Source organism: Prionailurus bengalensis, chromosome D2 (genome assembly GCF_016509475.1).
Source record: "Prionailurus bengalensis isolate Pbe53 chromosome D2, Fcat_Pben_1.1_paternal_pri, whole genome shotgun sequence".
NCBI lineage: Eukaryota > Metazoa > Chordata > Mammalia > Carnivora > Felidae > Prionailurus > Prionailurus bengalensis.
In genome coordinates, this window is record NC_057351.1 from 70,847,303 (window position 1) to 70,871,676 (window position 24,374).

General features: G+C 56.3%; 2 protein-coding genes across 9 annotated transcripts in view; one reads left to right on the forward strand and one right to left on the reverse strand.

The window, feature by feature from the left end:
- The window catches only part of VWA2 (von Willebrand factor A domain containing 2), a 46,098-nt gene extending 40,570 nt beyond the window's left edge, over nt 1-5,528 (forward strand). The window contains exons 11-14 of the mRNA XM_043597606.1: nt 20-592; nt 1,787-2,338; nt 3,047-3,172; nt 4,007-5,528. Coding sequence (XP_043453541.1) covers nt 20-592; nt 1,787-2,338; nt 3,047-3,172; nt 4,007-4,095 — 1,340 coding nt within the window. The 3' untranslated portion in view covers nt 4,096-5,528. The remainder of the gene's footprint in view (nt 1-19; nt 593-1,786; nt 2,339-3,046; nt 3,173-4,006) is intronic.
- A 672-nt stretch (nt 5,529-6,200) lies between these two features.
- Nucleotides 6,201-24,374, reverse strand: part of AFAP1L2 (actin filament associated protein 1 like 2) — a 97,813-nt gene continuing 79,639 nt past the window's right edge. For 4 of the 8 annotated variants that reach the window (XM_043597607.1, XM_043597610.1, XM_043597613.1 and 1 more), the window contains 13 exons: nt 23,825-24,004; nt 20,848-20,937; nt 19,088-19,172; nt 18,442-18,546; nt 15,998-16,209; nt 14,266-14,411; nt 13,562-13,673; nt 12,696-12,932; nt 12,439-12,613; nt 12,025-12,180; nt 9,563-9,756; nt 9,326-9,448; nt 6,201-8,454 (listed from right to left, as the gene is read on the reverse strand). In XM_043597607.1, coding sequence (XP_043453542.1) covers nt 8,428-8,454; nt 9,326-9,448; nt 9,563-9,756; nt 12,025-12,180; nt 12,439-12,613; nt 12,696-12,932; nt 13,562-13,673; nt 14,266-14,411; nt 15,998-16,209; nt 18,442-18,546; nt 19,088-19,172; nt 20,848-20,937; nt 23,825-24,004 — 1,842 coding nt within the window. In that variant the 3' untranslated portion in view covers nt 6,201-8,427. The remainder of the gene's footprint in view (nt 8,455-9,325; nt 9,449-9,562; nt 9,757-12,024; nt 12,181-12,438; nt 12,614-12,695; nt 12,933-13,561; nt 13,674-14,265; nt 14,412-15,997; nt 16,210-18,441; nt 18,547-19,087; nt 19,173-20,847; nt 20,938-23,824; nt 24,005-24,374) is intronic. The other 4 variants (XM_043597609.1, XM_043597612.1, XM_043597611.1 and 1 more) reach the window with 2 other exon arrangements.

Sequence of the window (24,374 nt, forward strand, 5' to 3'; positions counted from 1 at the left end):
GCTGCTGTGATCCCGGCAGCCCCGAAGCTGAGCCCGGAATGCAGAATCGACGTCCTCTTCCTGCTGGCCAGCTCAGCGGGCACCACCCTGGAGGGCTTCCTGCGGGCCAAGGCCTTCGTGAAGCGGTTTGTGCAGGCCTCACTGGGCGAGGACTCCCGGGCCCGCGTGGGTGTGGCCCGCTACAGCGGGGAGCTGATGGTGGCCGTGCCCGTGGGCGAGTACCAGGACGTGCCGGACCTGCTCAGGAGCCTGGATGGCATCCCCTTCGGCGGAGGCGCCACCCTAACGGGCGGTGCCTTGCGGCAGGCGGCTGAGCGCGGCTTCGGGAGCGCCGCCAGGACGGGCCAGGACCGTCCCCGCAGAGTGGTGGTCCTGCTCACCGAGTCACCCTCCCAGGATGACGTGGCCGGCCCGGCGCGTCGTGCGAGGGCCCGAGAGCTGCTCCTGCTGGGAGTGGGCACCGAGGCCGTGCGGGCAGAGCTGGAGGAGATCACAGGCAGCCCAGAGCGCGTCCTGGTCTACGCCGGCCCACATGACCTGCTCCGCCAAACCCGTGAGCTGCAGGGGAAGCTGTGCAGCCGGCCGCCGCCAGGTGAGGTCCCAGGACTCCACGGTGCTTCCTCTTACGAGGCGTTAAAACAGGGTGCATTTGTCATAGTTAATGAATCCACAAATATATTATTATTTACTAAGGTCTATACTTTGTTCAGATCTTAGTCTCTACCTAGTGGCCTTTTTTTGTTCCAAGGATTCTGTCCAGGACCCTGCGTTGTAGTTGCCCATCATGCCTTCCTAGGCTTCCCCGGGCCGCCAGTTTCTCAGATATTCCTTGTGCTGGCGTGGTGTTTAAAAACCGATAAATTCGATCCACTGGCTCCCCTCTGCACTTGGCAGAAAACCCAGACTCCTTCCGCTGGCTTCTGAGAGCTCCCTGTGTCTGGTTCCTGAGATCTGTCTGCAGCCCCAGCACGGTGCGGGGTGGGGGTGGGGGGGTCCAGCCACTCGGGGCCTCCCCCTGCCTCAGGACCCCACCCACCCCTCAGCTCACACTTACTCCTCACAGAGAGGCCCTGACGTCTCCCGATCTGCTTTTGTGCTCCTGCTGGTCCCTCTCACAGTACCCTGGCTTGGGCCCCCAAGCCTGCTCACGTAATTTGTAATTCTGTGTGGGTCTCCTGTCTGTCACCCCACAGACAGCCCCTTGAGGCGGGGCGTGGGCCCATCTTGTCCACTTGGTACAGTCAGCGCCTCGAGTCCAGTTCATGGCACACGGAGGGTGCCCAGGAAGGGAATGGATGAGGGTGCGGGCGAGTTGCTGTCCCAGAGGGTCCCCGGAGCCCAGTGGCTTACAGCCGATTTAGACATTTCTTCCCCTCACAGTTAGGAGGTGAGTGTGGCCTCAGCCAGCAGGGTGGCTTGGCTCTCTTGTGCCACCTCTGGGCCTGAGGTCCTTGTGTCTCAGCCAGCAGGAGGTGGGGAGAAGGGAAGTAGGAGGGAAGCAGCTTCCTCTCGAGGACAGGGTTTGGAGACCGCACGGTCGTTTCCGACCACATCCCATGAGACAGGAGTGGCCGTCTGCCTCAGCTCTCTCTGCCGGGGAGTCTGGGAATGCGGTCTAGCCTGGCATTCGTGTGTCCTCACGTTCGAGGAGTGAGCGGAGGGTGGCGGCTGCAGCGGGCCGACTGGCTGGCCCAACCCAGGGCGGCCCCCCTTTCTGGCCTGGTGCCGAGGAGGGGGCTCCGCTGGGCAGGGCCTGGCCGGGGGCTCACGCTGCTTGTCCCCGCAGGCTGCCAGGCACGGTCCCTGGACCTGGTCTTCGCGTTGGATGCCTCGGCCTCCGTGGGGCCCGAGAACTTCGCCCGGATGCAGAGTTTCGTGAGGAGTTGCGCGCTCCGGTTTGACGTGAACCCCGACGTGACGCAGGTCGGCCTGGTGGTTTACGGCGGCCAGGTCCGCGTGGCCTTCGGGCTGGACACCCACGCCACCCGCGCCGCGGTGCTGCGGGCCGTGAGCCAGGCCCCCTACCTGGGCGGGGTGGGCTCGGCGGGCACAGCCTTGCTGCACATCCATGACAGGGTGATGACGGTCCAGAGGGGCGCCCGGCCTGGTGTCCCCAAGGCTGTGGTGGTGCTCACAGGCGGGCTGGGGGCGGAGGACGCGGCTGTCCCCGTCCGGAAGCTGAGGAACAATGGCGTCTCTGTCCTGGTGGTGGGCGTGGGGCCCGTGCTGAGGGAGGCGCTGCGGAGGCTCGCGGGTCCCCGGGACTCCCTGCTCCACGTGGCAACCTACGCAGACCTGAGGCACCACCAGGACGCGCTCATCCAGTGGATATGTGGAGGTGAGCGGGGGAGTCCACACCCTTCATTGTTGCTTCCGGGGTGGGGCTGGGGGCACTCAGCCTGCGCCCTTGGGTGCGTCATCGCCAGGATGGCAGCGCCCCCCAGCTGCCCCCGCGCGTTCCGTGCGCTGGCTTCTCTGCTAAATCCCCGCTCGCGTGAAACCCTGCCCCAGGCGCAGCTGACCCAATCTGACATTTAAGGTGCAGAGAATTTGAGTAACAAAAAAAAAAATCCCTCTCTCCCGACTTGAGAGGTTTTGTACCTCGTTTGAACAGAAGGCATCCCTAGGATACCCGCAGACGCCCCCAGGAATCTGAGGGCCCGGGTTGACACCGACCTCGGTAGTGAATGACAGAGCTGGGAACAAACGTGGCCAGGCCAGCCTGACCCCAGGGCCTCCTTTTGCCAGTGACCTCCTTCCTGCTGTTTTAAAAGTGTGTCCGTGATAATAATGATAAACACTGCTATGTGCACAGCATGTTTGAGAGAGAGAGAGAGAGAGTGTCAGTCTCCATATGCAGCAGGGAAGGAAGGCTGTGTGGATGCCGGGTCTGTGACCTAGCCAAGCAGTGTGGGGCACCAACCACGTGCCAACCTCCAAGCTGCTGCTCTACTCCAGGGGCCTCACCTCTGTTCTGGGCTTCCTTGGAGTCGAGGGCCTTGGGGCTGACCTGGGCTGGGCCTGCTGGGCACGTTCTCCCTTCTAGAAGCCAAGCGGCCCGTCAACCTCTGCAAACCCAGCCCGTGCATGCACGAGGGCACCTGCATCCTGCAGAACGGGAGCTACCGTTGTGAGTGCCAGGACGGCTGGCAGGGCCCCCACTGTGGGAAACGTAAGTGGGGCTCTCGCTCTGCACGTGGGAGCTGGGGGTGGCCCTCAGACCTGCTGAGCCCCAGGGACTCCGCCGAAGGCAGGTTCTAGGGCGTGCGCTCAACAGAAGGACTCCCGCAGCCGTTTGTCGTTCCCGCGCGAGACATTGAGCGGGGCCGCCTGCACCCTGGGCGCGGTTCTAGGTGCGGGGAATATGGCAGTAAACAAGCAGTCCTGTCCTGCCGGAGCGCCCATGCCAGCGGGGGAGACGGACAGGGAGCAGGTGCAACATGCAGCGTGTGGGTGCTGAGCATATCCTGGGAGGGAGGTCTCCCCGGGGGGCCTGGGCCGGGAGCGCAGTGGAGGCAGGGTGTCTGGGAGACAGAGGACGCAGGCACAGATGCGGGTTGGTGGGGACAGGGTGGGGGGTGGAGGCTCCCATTCTCAGCGAAATGGGAGGAACAGCCGTCAGCAGAGAGGACAGGAGGGGGCACTGGCAGTTTGAGGAGAGCTCGGTAACTGTCCAGGAGAGAAGGCCTCAACCAGACGGAGAGTAATGTTGGGCAGCCTTACGGGCCCACTGTGGCTCCTGCTCTTGAATTTCAAGTTAGGGGAGCCAGCGACCAGAAGATGCCCCTGGGAGCTTTGGGTTTTCGGCCACCGGCCGAGCAAGGCTGTCTGAGGCCGGGGAGTGGACCTGAAGGGCGCCGACAGGGCCTCTGATCTGGCACATGGGCTTGGGCTCGGGCTCGGGCTCTGGAGGAAGGGAGAGCCTCGCAGGGCCCCACAGGCTGCCATTTGGCTGAAAAGATGACTCAGACACTCCTCCTGTTCTCAAGGTTCATTTCTCTCCCAGGGTCCTTGAGAGGAGATGCCCCCAAGGCCCGTGGCTCCCACCGAGACCCCTCCCAGCAACTGCCCAGGTCTGAGCACCCCGGACGCTGAAACTGCCGTGGCATCCGTGGAGCATCCTGCCTCCGGCTCCACGCAGATCCCTCCCGCCCACGTGCCTCCGCCACAAAGAGCTGTCCCGGCTGCAGACCGTGCTGCTTGGGGACACAGCGACACCTGACTCCACCACTAATGCTGATGTTGAGAAGTCTTCACATGTAAGTATTTGCTTGCTGTGCCTGGCTGTGCCCCGGTGAGCTCGTGTCGTCGGCCGCCTTTCCCCTGAGGAGAAACAAAGGAGCGTGGAGACTCCTGATGGCCTGTTTGAAGCAACCTTGGCCCTCACCTTGGCCCTCACCAGATGCTAAATAGGATGTCGTTGGGAACAGTAATAGGAGGAGGCGCGGACTAGAGTGGTGTTTGGACCACTGAAGCCACGGCATTTCGAGATGGAAAAAGTGTGGACCTTTTCACACCTCTTTTCCCAAAGATTTCCTAGTGCGTTTGCTTTCGGTTCGACAAGGGGCTTGTGTGGCATTTGTGACTTCTTCTGGTTTCTGGATCTGTGTGTGGCAAAGACCTAAAAAAGGCTCGGGACTGGAATGTGACCACTAACCAACTTGTTTGACTATGGGGGAGGGGCCAGGTGAAGATGTCCCAGGTCCTGGGCTACATTCCCTTTGGGGGGGGCTTCCTCGAGAGATTACGTAGGGGGGCTACTTGGGGGGTGTTTATTGCTTGCTTTTTTTTTCTTAGGACAAAGAGGATTGGAATTCTTAAACAAATACAGCATAAAGAAACCTAGAGGGTGTTGGCGTTTTTTAAGCATCGATCTTATGTTATCTAAGTGGCTTTGCTTCTCGCTAAAGGAATGTCTCAAGATATGATGTTGGTTACTTAACAGGACCCGTGTGGCAAAAAGGCTTTTTAGTTGGAGTGTTTTCTGGCAAACCAGGTACTTACCCCTGCAGTGTTTAGGAATCAGTCCTTCCCCTTGGTTGTGGTCCTTTCGCTTTGGGTTTTCAGTAGAAACCTTTGTGGAGCTGTGACCTACATCCAGATATCCAGATACTTCGTCTTTTCTTTTTAATGTAAATAATGTAAATGTTTTACATGCAAATATTCAAGGCTGCTTTGACCTAAAGTACTTGAAGAGGCCACCTGAGGGTATCCTTAGACATTTCAAATGAAAGGTCCAGCGTACCAAGCACCTTCATGACAGTCATTTGTGTTCAAGGATATTTTCACTCCTGTTACTACTTTAGCCTGGGCAGGTGACATCAGAGCAGGGATGTCCACCTGGCAGGTGCTGATGGGTGATGTCTGAGAACTTACATGAACCCACAGTCTTTAACAGCAAGTTTAATCATTTTACAGTGTAGGTTCTTTGGGTCAGGGCTGATATTTGGACATCCCATTTGAATTGCTTTGACTTAAAAAAAAAAAACAACCCAGACTTACACATTAAAACACTGCTTCTATTTTTAGATCCCAGACCTTGAGCCTTTTTTTTTTTATTCCTTTTCTAGGGAAGGTACCACTGAATAGTTCAACCCTCTCAGCATCCCAATAGTGGCAGAGAGAATTCCTATCTTATTGCCTAACCAGCCAAGACTTTTTCTTTCTTTTAAAAGAAACTGGCCTTTTTTAACTAGATTTTTTTTTTAATTTAATGTTTATTCATTTTGAGAGACAGACAGACACACACACACACACACACACACACACACACACACAGTGAGCAGGGGAGGGGAAGAGAGGGAGACACAGAATCTGAAGCAGGCTCCAGGCTCTGAGCTGCCAGCACAGAGCCCGACGTGGGGCTTGAACTCACAAGCTGTGAGATCATGATGTGAGCTGAAGTCAGACACTTAACCTCCTGAGCCACTCAGGCATCCCTAACTAACTAGAATTTAAATAAAAACTTGAAACTAGTGGCTCAGTTGGTTAAATGTCCGACTTTAGCTCAGGTCATGACCTTGCAGTTCCTGGGTTCGAACCCTGCATTGGGCTCTGTGCTGACAGCTCAGAGCCTGGCTCACTGCCTCAGATTCTGTGTCTCCCTCCCTCTCTGCCCCTCCCCCTGCTCACCCTCTGTCTCTTAAAAATAGAACATTAAAAAAGAAAAATCTTCTCCTTGGAAAAATTAAAACAGTGCAAATAGGTCATAAATTATTTTCTGAATGATCCTCATTGCAGCCACCTTGCTAGATGCTCTACCCCTGTTGTTAATTTGCTTTTCTAGAAAGGTATTTGTAAGTAATCAGTCTTATTTCTTCCTTTTGATATTTGTGCTAGTACTTTCTCATGTCATTTTGCATTGTCTAGGGACCTCCAGAATAATGTTTTAAAAAGTAGTGGTATCTGTTTCTGGACCCGAAGCGATCTCCCATCATGATATGTTATTTTTGTGGATTACTTTATCAGGTTAGGAATACTTCTTTCTATTCCTGGATTACGAAGAGTGTTTATTAGGAGTATTGAGATTTGTGGTATACTCTTCTGTTTCCTTTGAGATGATGTTCGTTTTCACATTTAATCTGTTCATATCATAAATGGCCCATTAGTATAGTTTTAATCGTTGAATCACTGTTGCTTCCGTGGATAAACATGACCAGGTCACGCTGCATGATTCTTTAAACACTGTTGAATTTCACTTGCCAATATTCGGGTTTTTTTTCATTTTTGTCCCCAAAAATGAGATTTGGTTTTTCTTTGGTGATTTGTGTTGGATTTTTGGTATCAGAACTACGCTAAAACTTTATAAAACGGAAAAGACATACTCCTGAAACTTAAGGGCCTTTTACGTTGTCTTTTTATTAGTGATTTCAACGAGCCAGATTTTGTCCTTTTTGAAATAAGCGCATTCACGCATGGAACTTTTCGCTCCTTAGGCAACCTTCCAAGTATCGGCCCGTTTCTTTGCCCCAAGAATGATTTAGGAGTGTGTTTAACTTCCGGGCGTATTGATTTTCAGTCATGTATCTGCAGAAACCGATCACACAGGTTTCCTTTGCGTTCTGTACAGTTACACTGTGAAAATCCTTTTCAGCCTTACTGACGCTGGGATCACACTGCCACCAGTTTTTACTGGACGTATTTTCAAGTCTAGTAGGTAAATAACCAAGACGTTGCCCCCTTGAGGCAGAAGTCACCAGGCACTGCCCCAAATAATTCCGTGAAATAACAAGGAAAAACCCAAAATACAATTAACATTTTATTAAAAAAAAAAAAAATCGAACTCATCACTTGGTAAAGGGCACCAAGCGTATATAGCACAAAGAAAATAAATGCCCTGGGATTAGAAAGACCGTAGAAATCAAAAGAATTTTAGTTCTCAGGAACCAGTGTTAGAGAACTCTGATTGATAACCGCCCCCCACCCCGCCCCCAAAACGAGGCAGAAACGACAGATGAAATGTTTCAATCGGTGTTAACAACAGACACATCAGAAGAGAAGACACAGAAGAACAGCACTGCCAATTTTAAGAGGAGAGAGAATCACCCCGAAACAAAATTCGCCACCTTCTTCACGGAAGGGGCCTGGACATTACGCAGAACTTAAATAACTTTTCCCTTAAAAATGGCCTGGCCACAGGACGGAATCTGTAAACGCTGGGTCATCTTTTCTCCTATGGTAACGTAAAAAGTCCGATCTCAAAAAGATACTTTCAAATCTCAAAAAGACACTTTTCGCTGTTCTAAATTACAGGATTTTAAACATTTTTCCCCCTATATAATACAGCATCACTTAAAATTTTATTTAAAAGCAATTGATTCAGGCCTGCTTGAGGCTGGAAAAAAAAAAAGTCCTGAACTTAGTGGGGACCTCACCTCCGCTTGGTCCCAAGTATTCTCCCCTGTTCCTGTCTTTTCAAAACATGTCATGGATGGCTTTACACAGGTGATATCGAGGCTGTTTTAAAACCATGGAAGACTGAGTAGGACTTGCTAATGTTGAAGAGCCTTGGATGAGAGGTGACAGTCCAGAGTGCAGGTCTTCTCGGTCACCAAAGCCACACGACCAGTGGGTCAGGGTCCTGCTACCTTGATTTCTTTCCCACCAAAGTCTCACCATCAGAAGCTTTTCGCTACTTACAAAGCTTGATACAGCAGTTGATGAAAACTTCAAAGAAGAGACACAGAATACACCTGAATACAACAATGGATTGTTTCCACCCAGTAGACTTAGGTCTCCAGAGAAGCTCTCTTTTTGTTGTTATATATTATTTCCTTTGGCTCTGAAGACGGACAGAGCCTCCTCTTAGCCAGTGCTCTCCACCTGTAGTACCATAGTCCTTTTTTCTTCTGAACAAAGACTTTAATGAAGCAGGATTGTCACCAAGGTCCACGATGGCAGGAAAAGTCTTTAGATGAAACTTGTTTCCTAACTTGTTCCTTTCTTCTCCCATTCCTAGGGTGGCAAATACCAGCACCACCACCCGCCCCCCCGCCAAAGAAGAGAGTTAGCTAACATTGTTCTGTGTATATGGAGGTTGCTACGGAGGGTAAGAAGTATTTTTTTTGAAGCTTAGAGGCATTGGAGACGGTAATTGTCTGTTCACAGTTTGGGGCACACGTTAAGAGATTCGGAGACTGTGGCACAGCGGAGCATGCTGGGAGTGAGGGAGCAGAGCCTCACATGCTCATGTGGATTTAGGAGTTAGTCATCGGTGCATGTGCCCCCGAATCTCTCTGGTAGGTAATCAGGACAGAAATAAGGAACTGAGTTTGCCACCAACAAAGGCAGCTCGGGGCATGGTCTTTGGTAGGCGGAAGAGACTGCTAACACTTTAGCCCTCAGGGAGAAACCCAGCAAGGGCACTCTGTCCTTGCTTACACCTTACCAAGCCCTTGGCCACCAGCTGGCTGGGGGGCTTTAGGCAAATCCTACCACCTGTCCCTTCAGTTTTAGTGGCAGAAGGCCTTTAAGAATCACTGACTTTCTGACTTGGAAACTCGCCCGTCACAGCTTGTCTCTGAACTCAGGCTATCACCCTGGCATCTACTGGGTAACCAACGGGTGGACAGTTGCAGGATCAAGGGTCCTCAGGCTGTGACCGGTAAGAGCGTTTGGACCAAGTGCCCACGCCTTTCTGGTTGCTCAGGGCCGAAGACGGAGCCAAAGGCACAAGGAAGCCTCAGCCCCTGCGTGAGAGCCGAGGGCTCAGAGCTGGCGCCCAAAGCGGGGACGTGCTACCCTAGGCAGACGAGGGACCCCGCCTTAGTGACAGTTCTGCCGTCCACAGTGGCCCCGCAGGAGGCTGGGTGTGACCGCCGCTTACCTTCGCTTTCTGGAGGACGGTGCCTTTGCCCGTGACCATGACCGAAAGAGGCCTGTTCTTGAGCGCGGTGGCAGAGTTGACCGGGGTGCAGTCTGGGGCAGGGGTGGGGGTGGCAGCCTTGGGCTGTGGTGGCGAGAGGAGAGCGAGGCCTGAGCCAAGGGCGGGGCACGTGACCCGCCTCCCCCAGCCCCGGCCCCGGAGGTCGTGCAGGCGGCCAAGAGGAACCCTGCCGCTCACCCGGGGGCTCACGTTCTCCAGGTGGGTGGTGTCCACAGTGGTGCCCAGTGTCACGGGCCCGGCCTCTGCCTTCTTCAGGTTGTCCTTCACCTCCACGATGTTGAGCTCGAGGTCCACACGCCTGCTCTCCTCGACCCTGCACTCCTCGTCGATTTCCTTCAGCTTCTGCTCCAGGCTGGCCAGGACTCCCTTGTCTGCAGAGAATTTATCCGGCTTCAGGGGACAGAACCCCGGTGGATGTGGCCCACAGTTCTGGCTCCACCGCTCAGGGTCGGGGCCTGCGTGAGCATTCCGCAGAGGCTGGGGAAAGCTCTGGGGGGCAGAGAGCTCTGCCTTCATAACAGGGCATAAGTCAGAGGCCAAGGTCCCTTCTGGTAGGTTCTTAGCAGGTATCAAAACTGAGGGCCCCTATTGTTATAGCAACTGCCCAGGGAGGGAGAGAGCAGCTTTATTACTGACTCTTGGAGGATGCCTGTGCTGTTCCCACCTGCCCCACGCAGTCCCCTCAATCCTGCTGGCACTCAGGGCTTCTCTAAGCCGAACGGAGTGGTGGTCCTCAGCCCTGCTACTTTCTCAATCCTGTTTTATTGTCACCCTAGAGTTCTCAGATTGGTGCGGTAGCACCAAGAAATGCTGGCCTAGGAGCTCACCGCCAGGGGGAACAATGGTGCCATGTGTGTTCAATAGAGAGTCCTGAGCCAGCAGCCACTGGAATAACTTGGCCCTGTTTCCAAGTCTAGGGTAAGCGGCCACCTGTCAGCCCTTGTCAGAGGACAAGCAGGGCCCACTTGTTTAAGGAAAAATTCACGGGGAAAAAGCTGACAAAATGTTAAAGATGTTTTTGGAACCGGAGTCCTTGTTAGCAGTCAGTATCGCTACTTTGAGAATTACTTTCTTCAGGTCTGTGACTTACTAGCCTAAGATCTTCAGGGCTTACTTGCCAGGAGAATACAGTAAAAGTTTTCTCCCACCCAGAAAATCCCCCTAGAAGAGAAAGGGCGGGGGATCCCCGGTTCTGCACCCCCAGCCCGGCTTGCTCTCCAGATTTACAGGGACTGTGGCCGGTGTGCCTCTGGTCACGCTTGTTAGCGCACGTCCCAGCTCCGTAGGAAAGCCAGCTGTCTCCTTACCCCTGTGCGCTGGCAGCCAAGACCACTGGACCTTTGAAACCAGTAGTGCAAATTGATAGATTAGGGGCTGCCTAGGGATGGGAGGGTTGGGGGGAGATAGGGAGTGACTGCTAATGGGTGTGGGTGGTAAAAATGTACAGATCTGTACAGATACTAAAAATCACTGACTTGTACACTGTAAATGGGTCCACTGTATGATCTGCGAATTGTAGCTCAGTAACGCTATTCTAGAACAAAGACAGTGGATGACTTTGGTGGAGGAGGGTCATGGGGGCACAATCACATGCTAAGCTTCCCGGGAGTCTCTGGGTTTGTCCCCAGACCTGCTCAGGCCAGTTGTGTTGGTTGGTGCAAGTCTGCAATTTAAATAGCAGATAAGCACAAAGATAGACTCTATGAAAATGACGTAAGTGCTTTGGAAAGGTCCTATAAAAGGCAAGTTTCTAGGAAATGACTGGTGGGAGGAGGATCTAGAAAATCATCTACAAGGAGATTTCCTGGCAAGTGTCTTAAGTGTGTGTTCACTGTAAGGAAACGAAGTCTGGGGCGCCTGGGTGGCTAAGCGTCTGACTCAGGTAACGATCTCACGGTTTCTGAGTTCACGCCCCACATCGGGTTCCGCCCGCTCAGCCCAGCGCCTGCTTCCCAATCCTCTGTCTCCTTCCCCTGCTCGCCGGCTCTTTCTCTCAAAAAATGGAATAAAGAACTAAAGAGATCAAGCCTGGACATGATGGATGCCGCGGTGCAGCTGTGGTTAACACAGGAAAGGTGACCCGGGACTCCCGTTGGCTGGCCTACACCTCAGCCAGAGGCTTTGGCACTCCATTACAAGAGGGAACTTTTTTAAAAGGCTATTCCTGAGAGCGAGACGGAGCACAAGCGGGGAGGGGCAGAGAGAGAGGGAGACACAGAATCCGAAACAGGCTCCAGGCTCTGAGCTGTCAGCACAGAGCCCGACGCGGGGCTCGAACTCAAAAACTGTGAGATCATGACATAGAGCCGGTCACTTAACTGACTGATCCACCTGGGCACCCCAAGACAGAATGTGCTTTCAGTGAAAATAAAACATGGCGGCCTAAATATGTACTTTTAGAGATTTCCTCCTCCCACCGGTTTTTTTTCCACTACCTCCTGGTCCTGTTGACGGCAGATCAGAGGGTCTCTGTACAGCATAGCAACATTTCAGACAGGATGGGGGAAGGACCTGGCAGGGGAGCACCCACCTGCACCAAACACCGATGCGGCGAAGGCTCACGGGCCCGCAGGCCCGGTGCACAGATCCAGATTCTTCCCCCGGGAAGCCCACACCCCTCCACCTGGGAGGCCCCTTACCTGTGCATTTTAACAGGGTCTCTCTCAGCTCCCGTTTCTCTTTCCGGAGCTGAGCCAGGTGCCCCCGGATTTCTTCCTTCTTCTTCTCGAGCCTCTCCTTCTCCTCTGTGTACCGCTTCACCTCGGCTTCTGTCCTATTCTTGCCCAGTTTGATCTCTACAGACCCACAGAGGAGAACCCCCAGGTCAGCCAGGCTGGGACACAAGGGCCAGCCCAACCCACTGTGCAGGCTCAGACACAACCCGGCCTGGCAGGGACAGACAAGAAAATTGGGCCCACGCTTTCTTTGCTGTGTGACTTTGGGCAAGTCCCTTCACCTCTCTGAACCTCTGCTTCCTCGTGTGAAAGGGAAGGAACTGGACTAACTTCTGCAAGCCACTTCCAGAACATTCCACACTAATCTAGCACAGGCACCTGCAGTGGTCACCCTCAGCCTGTCCTTCACAGGCGGGCTGGCCCCCGCCGGGGGGACGGCCGTAGTGTCGGGGCAGCTCGATGGGAAGGAGATCTTCTGCTGTTCGGTCTGGATTTTGACTGTCGTGAGTCTCCCGGAAGGCTCTTCAGACTCCGGACTCTCCTGCCGCGTCTGCTTTGGGAGAAGGCGAACACGGCTCAGCCGGCCCAGGGGCCGCGAAGGCGAGGCCGGCCCACCTGCTAGAGGACAGCCTTACCTGCAGCTTGGGGTTCTCTGGGGGCTCTACGAGGGGCTCATCTGGGGCAGGGCCCGGGTCTGCAGGGAGAGCCTCGGCTGGGGGGTCCAGGTGGGATGGCACTGGGGAGTGGGCCCGGGTCTGTGCACTGCTGGGGCTGTGCAGAAAGGACTTGACAGGCGTGAGGTCCAGGTATACTCGGTCCGGCGGGGGCTCGCTCAGAGCGTCTGTCACAGGGGCGGCTTCGAGCGTTTCCACCTGCAGAGGAGAGACAGGTGGCTTTCACCACGGCCTCTGCTCCCCGGGCTGCGGAGGGGGCACCGGACCCGCCTCCTGTCCCTGCCCCGCGCTGAGTTCACAGAGACCAGCCTCCTGGGGAAGTTTCCACTGAGCTGGACTTATAAGGCCAGGGTTTGAGCCCTGGATTTGCTGTTCAGGAGGTGGGAGACCCAGGACATAGTACTTACTGCTCCTGAATCTCCTTTCTGTAGAGAAAGGGACTAGCGGTGCCTCTGACCAGGCGGTTAGGATTCAGTGAGAGAATCCGCAGAAGCCCTTAGCACAGCACAGAGTTCAATGCCCAGGAACTGGAACCTGCTGTCACTATGACTGTTCACCATCAGTGTGGGCCTCGGTGGTTAATGGTGTCGCTGCTCCTGATCCCGACGCCACACCTCCCACCCCTCATACTGACCGGCGTGGTTGACCAGCTATGTTCGCTGGACCAGTCCCCAAGCCAGGTACGCTGCACAAAAGATGGCCTTATTGCACTAGGTTCCTGCACACTGCAGGTGACTGGGAACCTGCCAGTCTTAGGGACAACCTGCCGATCTCTGGCACTGAGGTTTGGTGGGAGGAGGAGGGGAGAGCCCAGCCTGTGTCCTTACCATGGCCGTCAGCTCCGACACTTCCACGTCGTCATACAGCATCTCCTGGCGGTCCTGGCTGGGCAGGCCATCGATGTAAGTGTTTGGCTCTGAGAACTTCCTCTGCATCAGTCTGGGAGAGCCGGCAAGATACAGCAAGGGGGAGATCAGGGCAGGGTGGCCCAAAGCCACCCGTCTCAAAGGTCCTACGACAGCAGCCCAGGCCAGCTACGTCCCCCTCTCGGTACCCAGGAAAACGGATCCCGTTGCAGCGGCTGGGCCGGCTCCCGCCAGAGCCACCTCGGCATCCTGACCCGGGACCGCTTCTCCCTGAGCCCAGTCTGCTTGTCTGGAAAGCAGAAGAACGAACCCTGCTTATTGCGGAGCGAGCCTATCCCAGCAGGGGAGCCAGGACGAAGTGCTGAATCCACAACAAGGAAAGGGGACGGTCAGGAGAGGCTCCGACTCTGCCCCGAGGAGCTGGAGAGCGTCCATCCAGGCCGAGGGCACGTGGCTGCCCCCGGCCCAAGGCCTGGCTCAGCTCCTAGCTCTCAGCTGCTCCCGGGGCCCGGGGCTTCCTGCTACTGGACAGAACGGGGCTGACCCTGAGTCCTCAGCTGCCGCCCTGCGCGGCGGAACGGGCCACCGGAGGCCAGTCTGGGCCCCAGTCTTGAAGCGTGGCTGGGAATGGGAGAGCGTGAAGCAGAAGACCCCTTAATACTCACAGCAGAGAGGTTTTGGCCGCACTCACGATACAGGACACCCTGTCGGCATCCACGTAGTCGTAGGTGAATTCCTCCGGGTCTGTCTTGGAGCCTGACTCAGAGAGCAGGAGGCCTAGCCAGTGGCCCATTTCCTCGGAAGACTTGGCCTGGTGGGAGGCCGAGAGGCACGTGAGCAGCGCTGGAGTGTGTCGTCCGGTGCCCAGCCCTCCCGGCCCCGATGCCCGGCCGGGCAGGGCCCCGGAGAGAGCCTGGGGCCATGCTCCCTCACTGCCACTAGCTTCTCTCATCTCGGTGAGTCCAAATAACATTTCCTGCCACTGGGGATAATGCCACCTCAGTGACGCCGTGGACATTTGTCCCGAGTATCAGATGTGATTCACACACGTGTATTTCTAGAAGGCCAAGGAGCCCGGAGAGGACGATTAACACCATATGCATTTAAGGTCGACACCTCTATTTTATCAACAATCACAGGGCAGTTTGTCAACCTAATCCACACATACAAGACTGAATCCCTAAGACATAACAAAATTCGAATTTCATTTCCAGTTTTACTACAGTCTTCCAAGAAAGGTTCTCTTAAATACCTTTCTTTATACCAGGTCAGCTGGCTCTAATAAATAACTAAATAAATCCCGGTGAAGTTGGAGCCTGTTTTTTTTTTTTTTTCCCCCCCAGGGGACAATGCATTCTAATCAAATATGTACACTGGGTATCTTTTAAAATGCCAACATTGCTTCCTGCCTTCCCCTTCCGTCCTTCCCCGACCCAGAAGCTGGAGGGGGCATCTTGAAATCCGAATCTGAGCCCGCCACCCTCCCTTGAACCCTTTTGTTCAGGGCCTCCCTTTGTATGCCAGTGGTTGTACCTCTGAGGGTCAACCGTCCCTCCCTCCCAGCCTCCCAACCCCGGCCTCCCCCCCACATGCAGGCTTCTGCACACATCACAGTACCCCCCACCACGGCTTTCCAGCAACTGTAAGTAATCCACTGGGTAATTCGTTGAATAACACCCCAGTCTCACGCTAGAATCCAAGTTCTGTGACAGCCTGTCTTGTTCACGATATAACTGTACTGAGTAGATAATCGTCAACAGGACAGACGGGTGGATACAGACACGCTTGTCCCTGGGAAACAACCTGCGGAGGTTTTAGCCACCAGAGGGCAGTATTGGAGCACAATCGGGATGAAGACCCCGGCGTAAAGGACTAGGTGACCAGGGGTGAACCACGGGATGTTTCTTTGCGTGTTAAGAAGTCTGGCTGGACCTGCCCCTGCTCAGTGCAAGGCATGAGGTCACCTCTTATTTTTGTAAATGTACAGCACATCACACAGAGGGTGGGGAGTGGAAGAAAAGGTATCACAAACCTCATTCTCGCCCCAGATAAGCCCTAACAATCGTCCCCTCTATGCACGGGGCCCCATCTGGTGATACACAAACCAAACCCACTGCGAATCCCCAGAAGGTTTTTCAAGCAGCTCAGGGAGTTATAAATACTCCTCCTGCCCTCAGGGCAGGAAGTAACTCATTGTCCCTTTCCTATAACACAACCACTCTGAGGTCAGAAAGGGAGTAGACAATTTTTTTTTTTAAGCGCAAAGAAGTAAAATGCAAGGGAGTAAAAATAACACAGGGCTAGGCTGCATCTCCGAACAGGATGACGGTCCGCAGAGCGCAGCGAACAGCCCGGAGCCCCGCGCCCCGTCGCCCGCCCCCCGCAGGCCAGTGGTACCTCGAGCTTGGCCAGCTCCTCGCCGTGGTGCAGGATGCGGAAGCAGTAGAGGTGGTCGGGGCTCGGGTCTGGGACCACCTCACAGCCCAGCAGGCTGACGGGCTGCTGGGCCACCTTGCTCCGGTTCCGGTCCAGGTAGAAGTGCAGGTGACTGTCCCTGACGGAGCACCAGCGGGACTTCCACTGGCTGTTGACCAGCACGTTCAGGTAGCCTGCCGGAGGGGACAAGGGTGTCCGTAGCTGCCACCACCTCTGGGCCTCCTAGAAGCTCCCCCAGAATCTCAGTTCCAAGACCTGTCGTGCTTCGCAATAGGTCTGTCCCGAGGGCAGCGAGCTGTGTCGTTGACTAGAGCAGGCGGGCGGTGCGGGTGTACAGGACGAGGCCCCCTCACCCTCCTACCCCCACTGGCAGCCGCCTTCTTCACCACCTCTGGTCACTTAGGCCACGTGCAGGAAGGTCCCCGGCCAGGGCCGCCTCGCTGCAGGTGCCGTCACGCGCTGACCTCCACAGCCCCGGTTCCGTCACCATCCCCGACGGACAACCTTTCCATCACTGGGCCTCGGCTGCCAAGTCCTCCTCCCTTCTGCCGGCGCCCTCTCATCCTCCCCAGTGCGGCTGGCCTTGCTGGGCCCTGCCCCGGTCCTGCACTCCCTGCGAGGCCTTCCTTCAGAACCCCTGGATCCCAGAGCAGTGAAACCTGTTTCCGCGTCAGCCTCCCCAAGCGGACCCTGGGCTTCTCAAGGGCACAAACTCTGCCACCTTCACCTCCAGCGCCCAGGGCGCGTGCCCTGTGGCCTCCCCACCAGGGAGCCCCTCTCTCCGTGGGCCAGCAGAGGTGGCCAGCGCTGGGGTGCATCGGTCATGCAATCCTTTATTATTCTCAAATGGTTGCAAGTATTGGGTTCCGCTTCCCGAGGACACGCCTTCCCCTGCCTTCCACTTGGACATATACGGAGCTGACACCATGGGCCAAGCACGGCCTTGTCCCCGGGGCTACAGAGATGAGTAAAATCCAGTCCTCAGGACCCCCTGCACAGCCCGTGGACCTCTCTCTGGGCTGCTCACCTTCCCAGAGGGACTGGCTTACAAAGCGGATGCCTCCTCCATTCTAGAGGATGGGAAGCTGTTGTGAGCCCTAACTGGGCTGAACTAAGCCACGCAGCAGGTCACGGAGCCTGGCCACCTTCTGGCCCACCCAGTGCGGGGCATACAGTGGGGATCATGAGTCCCTCAAGGCCATGCGGACATAGCCACAAGGACAACTGCAAAGTAGAGGAATCCAAGGCCAAGCCCTAGGAATTCTGGCTCATCCAGGCGGTGCCCCCACTTGTCTGTCACAGTTCTCTGGACCACAGAGAACTCTGGGTCAAGAGAGCAGGGAGCCCAGATGCCACATCTTGAGGAAGAGAACAGCTATGTGCTCTGGCACCCTTCCCTAGCCACAGGGGACAGGGGCATGCTTCCCTGCTGAAGGGACTTCCAGCAATAATCCAGTCACATCTCCCAGTGGCTCAGTGACACCAGGCTTTTGTGCCAAACACTGTGCCCCCTGAGGCTGCAGGGGCTGGCAGAGCTGGGCCACTACCCGGTGCCCTGGCCAGAGAAACAAGAGGCTCCAAAGGTGAGGGCCCCTCTGCTGATTTCCTGCCCCACCCGTCTACTCCGCCAGCCTCAAAAACCACAACTCAACTGGGACTCAGGAAAGGAGCCCAGGGCCGGGACATGGGTTCCAGGAGGAAGAAGAAAAGGCCTAAAGGCGGATCATAATGGCCTTCAGGCTCCGGAGTGATCGCAAGGAGTCCCAGGTTGGGAGCCAGGACAGAGGCTCACCCAGGATGTTTTCTGGGACAGGCCTCAGTTTCCTCAAGGCTGAGAGGGGAGGAGAGATGACGTCTATGACCCTAGCAGCGCCCATAACATCCTCTGTACCTTTCTGTCTCTCCCTTAATGGGTCTCACTGTCCCCATCTCAGAATCCTTGCTCGTGCCCAAGGATGCCACCTCACCCTGTTTAGCTCCTGCCCGACCTTCAGGGCTCGGGCCTGATCTTGGAGTGGGAGAGGTTCTTTCCCTGAGTCCTTACAGCTATGACAAGGACACAGCGTGTGGTTTAGGGGTACGAAGCCACCATCACTCCTGCGCCGTGAGTCGTCAGGGCTGTGTCCTCCCCCTGCCTGGTCCCCTTCCCCTAGCCCTGCTTGGCACGCTCCTTCAATACTGATCAAATAAAAAGAGCACTGGGGAGACAGCAATCAATTACCAGCACTTCTGCAAAGGACCCAGCACTGCAGCAAAGACAGAGTCTGGTCAGGCATAAGGAACGGCCTGCAGCAAAGGTAAACAGAAGCCAGGAGCGACAGGTTCGCCATCGCCCAGAAACGTTTAAAGCAAGACCGAAAATCTCTGCCTGTGCCGTGACAGTGGTCTTCGGCTACGGTTCTTACTGGATGTCTCGAGGGACCTGTCCGGAGGCTCCAGCGAGGTAGACTTCTTCCGGCCCAGATTCATTAGGTTGCTCAGTTTGAGGCCAGTAGAACATTTCTTCTTGACTGTCAAGATGAGAGAGAAACCCATCAGCACGGCACACAGCCCACCGAGGCGTCCCGATGAAAGACAGAAAGAAGACCAGACCCGTTCCCACTCCCTCTGCCCCTCCCTGCGCTCGGGCACACACGTGTTTGCACGCACACGCGCGCCTGCCCCCCAAACCAGGATGCACGGCCCAAAGTCAGGTGCCCCTAGAATCACACATTCACGAGGGTCCCCCCCCAGCTCCTCTCACAGAACGTGTCAGCCCTCGAGAATCTCCATGGACTCTTGGCTCAGAGAGATTGGGTCCGGGGTTAGCAAACGAGAAGAGATACAAGAATATTCTAACCCCAGCAAATTCATAAAACGTGACCTCAACGAGGTCATCTCTCTCTTTTTCCTGGATTTGTCAGCTGTGTTATTTCCAGGCAGTGTATAAGTTGGAGGCACGTTGGCAGCAGCTGTCCAAACCCGTTAGGGTTGAGCCACACAGCCACGTCTCACGGCGTGGGGTCCCATCCCCCCTCCCAGGCCTCAGCTGAGGGCCACAAGCATTGGTACCATCTTTGGCCTCTGGGACCTCAGGGTGGCCATCTACGGAGCTCCCATATTCCGGGGCCGACCCGTACTTCTCCGTTACATCTGGCTGTGGAAAAGAGGGAGACAGGTGAGCCATCTTGTCTGGGAACGGTTACCTCAGGGATCACGGTTTAAGGGAAACTAATAGATAGCTTTTGGGTGTCGCCTAGAGGTTCCTGTGGAGTCTGGGTCACCGATGGGACACTGGCCACACTTCCCTTGGGCCTTCTGGGGGACATGCCTTCACCTTCCCTTTCGCTGCCCCATCCCAGAGACCCTCCTCTACTTCAAGGCCACCACACATTCAAGTTTACAAGTTCTCAAAATGCTATTCGACCTGATGCAACAGCGGCCCCGTAGCCAGCGTGAAGGGCAGGTGGCCAGCTCTGGGGCATCAGAGTTGACGTCCCAGCAGAAGCCTGCTGTCAGGCTGGGAACTATCCAGACAGGAGCGTGAGCAAGGCTTTTAAGAACTGACTGTGCAGGGGCGTCCGGGTGCCTCAGTCCGTTGAGCGTCCGACTTCGGCTCAGGTCATGATCTCGTGGTTCGTGAGTTCAAGCCCCACATCGGGCCCTGTGCTGACAGTGTGGAGCCTGCTTGGGATTCTCTCTCTCTCTCTCTCTCTCTCTCCCCCTCCCTCCCTCCCTCCCTCCCTCCCTCCCTCCCTCTCTGCTCTTCCCCTACTCACTCTCTCACTCTCAAAAAAACTAAAAAAAAAAAAAAAAAGAAGAAGGGACTGTGCCACTAACACATCACTAACACATCAGGCTTCAGGGAAGGGCCAGCTTGCCTGCACAAGTTCAGACCATGATTTGAACCCTGGCTGGAACGCTCTCCATCCAGGCCTGGTGCTTGACTTACAAGCCTCTCTGGGCCCTGCGGTGCACGTGTTTCAAGAGGGATAACATCCCCATCTACAGCCCTGGGGCTGCTAGGGGACTAGAGACTTTCCAGAAGGGTGTGCTGGCCGCCGCTGCTGTTAGAATGTGAAGCACTCAGAATATTCCAACCAAGCTTCTCCCAGAGAACCACTTCCTCCAGACCCCTGGGTAACAAGCTGAGGGTCTCCCAACCAAGGGGACTGGCCTCAGGCGGTGGCTCGAGGACTGACATGCGTGACCGGGTTACTCCATGAGGAATGGCCGGTGCCTTCCCGATGAACGGAGCGCCTCCTCCCTACTCGAGCCATCCGCATACCCTCTGCCCTCTCCCCTGCCGGGGCAGGGCTGCCCAGGGTGAGACCCAACGACGCCGCTCTGTGCACACCCGGGCTCCGGGGCACCTACCTGCAGATTCTTGGGGACATGTAATGGGAAGCCTCAGGCGACGGCCCTCCCCTCGGCCAGCGCTTGGCCCTTAAACTGGGGCCCCACCGCTCCATGCGAATGAGCAACAGAGCCCCTCTGGCTGGAATCAACCCAGGACGGTTCTCCCAGCCCGGAAGCTCTGCTGAAAGTAAGTGCAAAACAAGGGCCTCATACCACGAATTTCCCTGATTAAGAATGGAGGGCACGCTGACCTTTGTTCCAGTCGGCTTCCTGCGCCCAAGCAAGAAAACATTTCGGGTTTGTATCAACTTCCTCAGTTTTCCTGCCAACCTGGGAACCACTGCCCTTATCCCAGCATCGTACGTTTCCCACTCATGGGGCTGAGGTGCGAAAGCAAAGGTCTGTTTCATGCTTGTAACGTTCGCGGAGGAGAAACAGGACGGCACTCTCCTCCAGGCAGGACAGAGGCTTACTTTCGGGCCGCTCAGGCGCTGGGCGTCTGGGGTGTACTGATTTCCCTCGGGCGCTCCTTCTGCAGGCAGGCCACTCACCTCCTGGATGACCTGAAGGAAGAGAAAGCCGTCAGCGGAGTCGCCCGCTGGCCGGTCCTCACAGCCAGACGGCAGCTGGAGCCCCTGGAGGGGGAGCGGCTGGAGGCGACAGGCGACGCACAATTTCCAAGGGACGGAGACCCTGCCTCTCACCCCTGGCACCTGGCCCGTGACCGGGCAGCCTGCGGTGGGGGCGGCCCGTTCCATGGGCCCGCTCCCCTGCAGACACCCCCCCACCCATGTTCCGCTGGTGGCCGCTTTACCGCAAAGCCTAAAGATGGCCCAAGCCACCAGCTCTCAGCTCTGCCAGCCCCCTCCCTGCCCTCATCCTGGGCAGGATGGGCCGTTCGGCCGCGGGTCTGATGAAGAAGTGCACTTGTCAGCCGCCCCCCACCCCCGGCTTTTCGGGAGCCACGGAGCTTGCTGCGGAGAGCCTCCACGCTGCTCAGGAAGCAGGCCTGCCAACGGCCTTGGTCCGGCACTGGCTGTCCATCGAGACTCACCTGTCACAGTCCACCCCCCCGGAAGGAGCCTTTTAACTGGGGACGAGGGGGGGTGCTGGGCTGGGGGCACCAGGGTCAGAGGCGGCTCTGGCCACTCTCAGAACCGCTGTTCTGAGCCCGGAGCCACCTGGGGGATTTCCAGAGGGTCAGAGCCCCGGGCAGCCACCAACAGCCCTCTGGGCTCAGCAAGAGTACGTTCAGAGACCCTCCCTTTTCGGTGGCCGCTTAGAGCAGTTTATAGAGACAAGTTCAAAATGCGAAAAGCCGAAGAACAAAAGGAAGAAGGGCGGTGGGGACGGGGGAATACACAGCACTTCTCGCCTCTCCCATGGACGCCAGTTCGGGCCGCTGGTCCACACGGCGGACCAAACGTGCAACGTGGTGTCGTGGGAAGAGGGCAGCACCGGAATCGGCCCGCCAGCTGCGTGATCACGGGCCGAAGCTTCAGTCACCACGTCTGTGGGATGGGACGACACCGACACCACCGGGCGGCTGTGAGGACTCGGTAAAGGACTCGGCACAGGCCAGGCACGTTCATTACCATCCTCATTAGCTGGGGGCTGGATATGCGGACCCCTTCGCAGGGGAAGCACGCTAAGCCTGGAGTCCAGGCTCGAGGGCTTCTCTGGGGGAGCCCTGCCTTGTGCTTTCCTTTTCTGGGGTTCTCATCCCATATCCGCATTTCCCGTTCACCGCCACCTACTGTCCCTACAGCCAGGCCCATCTCTGTGCTCACCTGACCAGGGAGGAGAAGGGCCTCTGTGAAGGCCCACAGAGAGGCTGTGCCTTCTGAAAGTATTCTTGTCTTTGAAACCACCGGCAGGGGTCTCAAGATGAGGGCATGAGAGTTGGGAAGGGAGGCTGGGGTCAGAGGAAGAGCAGGTGAGTGTGAGCAGTCAGAGGAATAGCACTGGGAGCAGGAGTAGCGTGTGTGTGTGTGTGTGTGTGTGTGCACGCGCGCATGTGTGTACATGCATGCAAGTGTGTGTGTGTGTGTGTATCTGCAAGTGTGTGTGCATGTAAGTATTTGTATGTACATGTGTGGATGGGGTAGAGGGCAGCTATGGTGAGTGCCCCTACACTGGACATGCATCAGTGTGGCCGTGATAGAGGAGGTGGGGAGGGAAGGAAAGAGGAAGGGAGGGAGGGAGGAAGGGGAGAAGGGGGGAAGGAGGGAAAGATGGAAGGAAGAAAGGAAGGAAGGGGAGAAGAAGGGAAAGGAAGGGGGAGGAAGGGGTGAGTAAGGGGGGAAGGAGGGAAAGAGGGAGGGAAGGAAGGAGAGGGAAAGGGTAAGGAGGGAGGTAGGGGGAAGAGGGGAAGGAAGGAAGGGGGAAAGGAGGGGGAAGGAGGGAAGGAAGTGGTGAAGGAAGGGGGAAGGAAGGGAGGGAGGAAGGAAGTTTGGAAGGAGGGGGGAAGAAGGGAAGGGAAGGGGGAAGGAGGGAAGGAAAGAAGGAGGGAAGGGGGAAGGAGGGAAGGAGGGAAGGAAGGAAGGAGGGAAGGGGGAAGGAGGGAAGGAGGGAAGGAAGGAAGGAGGAAGGAAGGAAGGAAGGAAGGAAGGAAGGAGGAAGGGAAGGGGGAAGGAAGGGAAGGGAAGGGAAGGGAAGGGAAGGGAAGGGAAGGGAGGAAGGGAGGAAGGAAGGAGGGAAGGGAGGGAGGGAGGGAGGGACAGACCTCTCTGGCTCTGGTCTCACCAGGGGTCCTGCTGGGTCTGGAGATCCCTCTGCAGCTGTGGGCCCCTTCTTGGTGCAAACCTCATACCTTCTGGAATTGTCATGCTTATTTTTCATATGGGGCAAACCAGGTTTCATCATCACTGGGAGCTGTACCGTGTATCTGTAGGCAGAACTGACCAAGGCCATTTGTGATGGTAGAATACAGGGCTGCGGTCACACAGCACCAGGTTTGAGACCAAATCCTGCCACTCACTGGCCAGGTGACCTCGACTGGTCATCTCCTCCCTCTGAGCCTTAATCACCACCCCTGCAAAATGGCAGTATTAACATCGCCCAGCGCCCCCCGCCCCCCACCCCCAGTGTGGTTAGGTGGGTTAAGTTTGCCAAGAGCACATGGCCCATGGTAAGTGCTTTACACGTGGTTGTGCTGTCGATTCTTCCTTAATAAGGAGGCTCGTGGTGCCTCTCTACAGGCCAAAAGGCAAACGAGTGTCCCCAGGGGCCCAGCTCCAGGCCCGGCAGCAGGGTGCCGTGATCCCTTCATTCTGAATGATGGCTACCACCTGGAACACGGAAGCCCTGGGAGTTTGAAGGACTGTAGATCCTTTACCCTTGACAATGGCCATCCCTTGTAGAAAAAGTCAGGGAGGCAGAACTGAGGAGCCCCCGGGGAGCCCGCAGGGGAGCAGGCCCGTGTCCCCCCCAGCCCAGTGCCACCCTCACCCTGAGCCACTGCTCTGCTTGGTCCCTGCTCTGCAGGCCGAGCACGATCACGTCGGCGTTCATGGGCGTGATCTTTAGCTTGTGCTCCTTCTTCCGCACTTGCTTCTCCTTGTGGATGACGCTGCTGCCCACCAAGTTCACATCCAGCTGCGGGCTGTGGTCCTTGGAGGATTTGTAGCACTAGAAGGGAAGAGAGACGCTCGGAGGCTTTGCCAGGCCTGGCGGGGTTCCACAGTGGAGGGGCCGCGGGCACAGCAGGACCCCCGGGACCTGGGCGCTCCCCAGCAAAACCAAAGGTGCGGACCCGTGGCCTCGAATGTCAGCAGCTCTTGTTCTCGGCACCAGAGCGACCAGGCTGATTGTCTCCCCTCCCGCACCCCTCCTCCTCGCCAGTCTCGCCCAGGGATGCCCCAGACCCCGCTTATCCATGCTGCTCGAAGGTCCCGGTAGGCCTCAGGTTGCTCCTAAAAACATCCTCTGTAGCCAACTCTCAGACTTCTGGCTGGACTCACTCACTTCCCCGCCTGTCTACATTTCTTGCTTAGCGCCC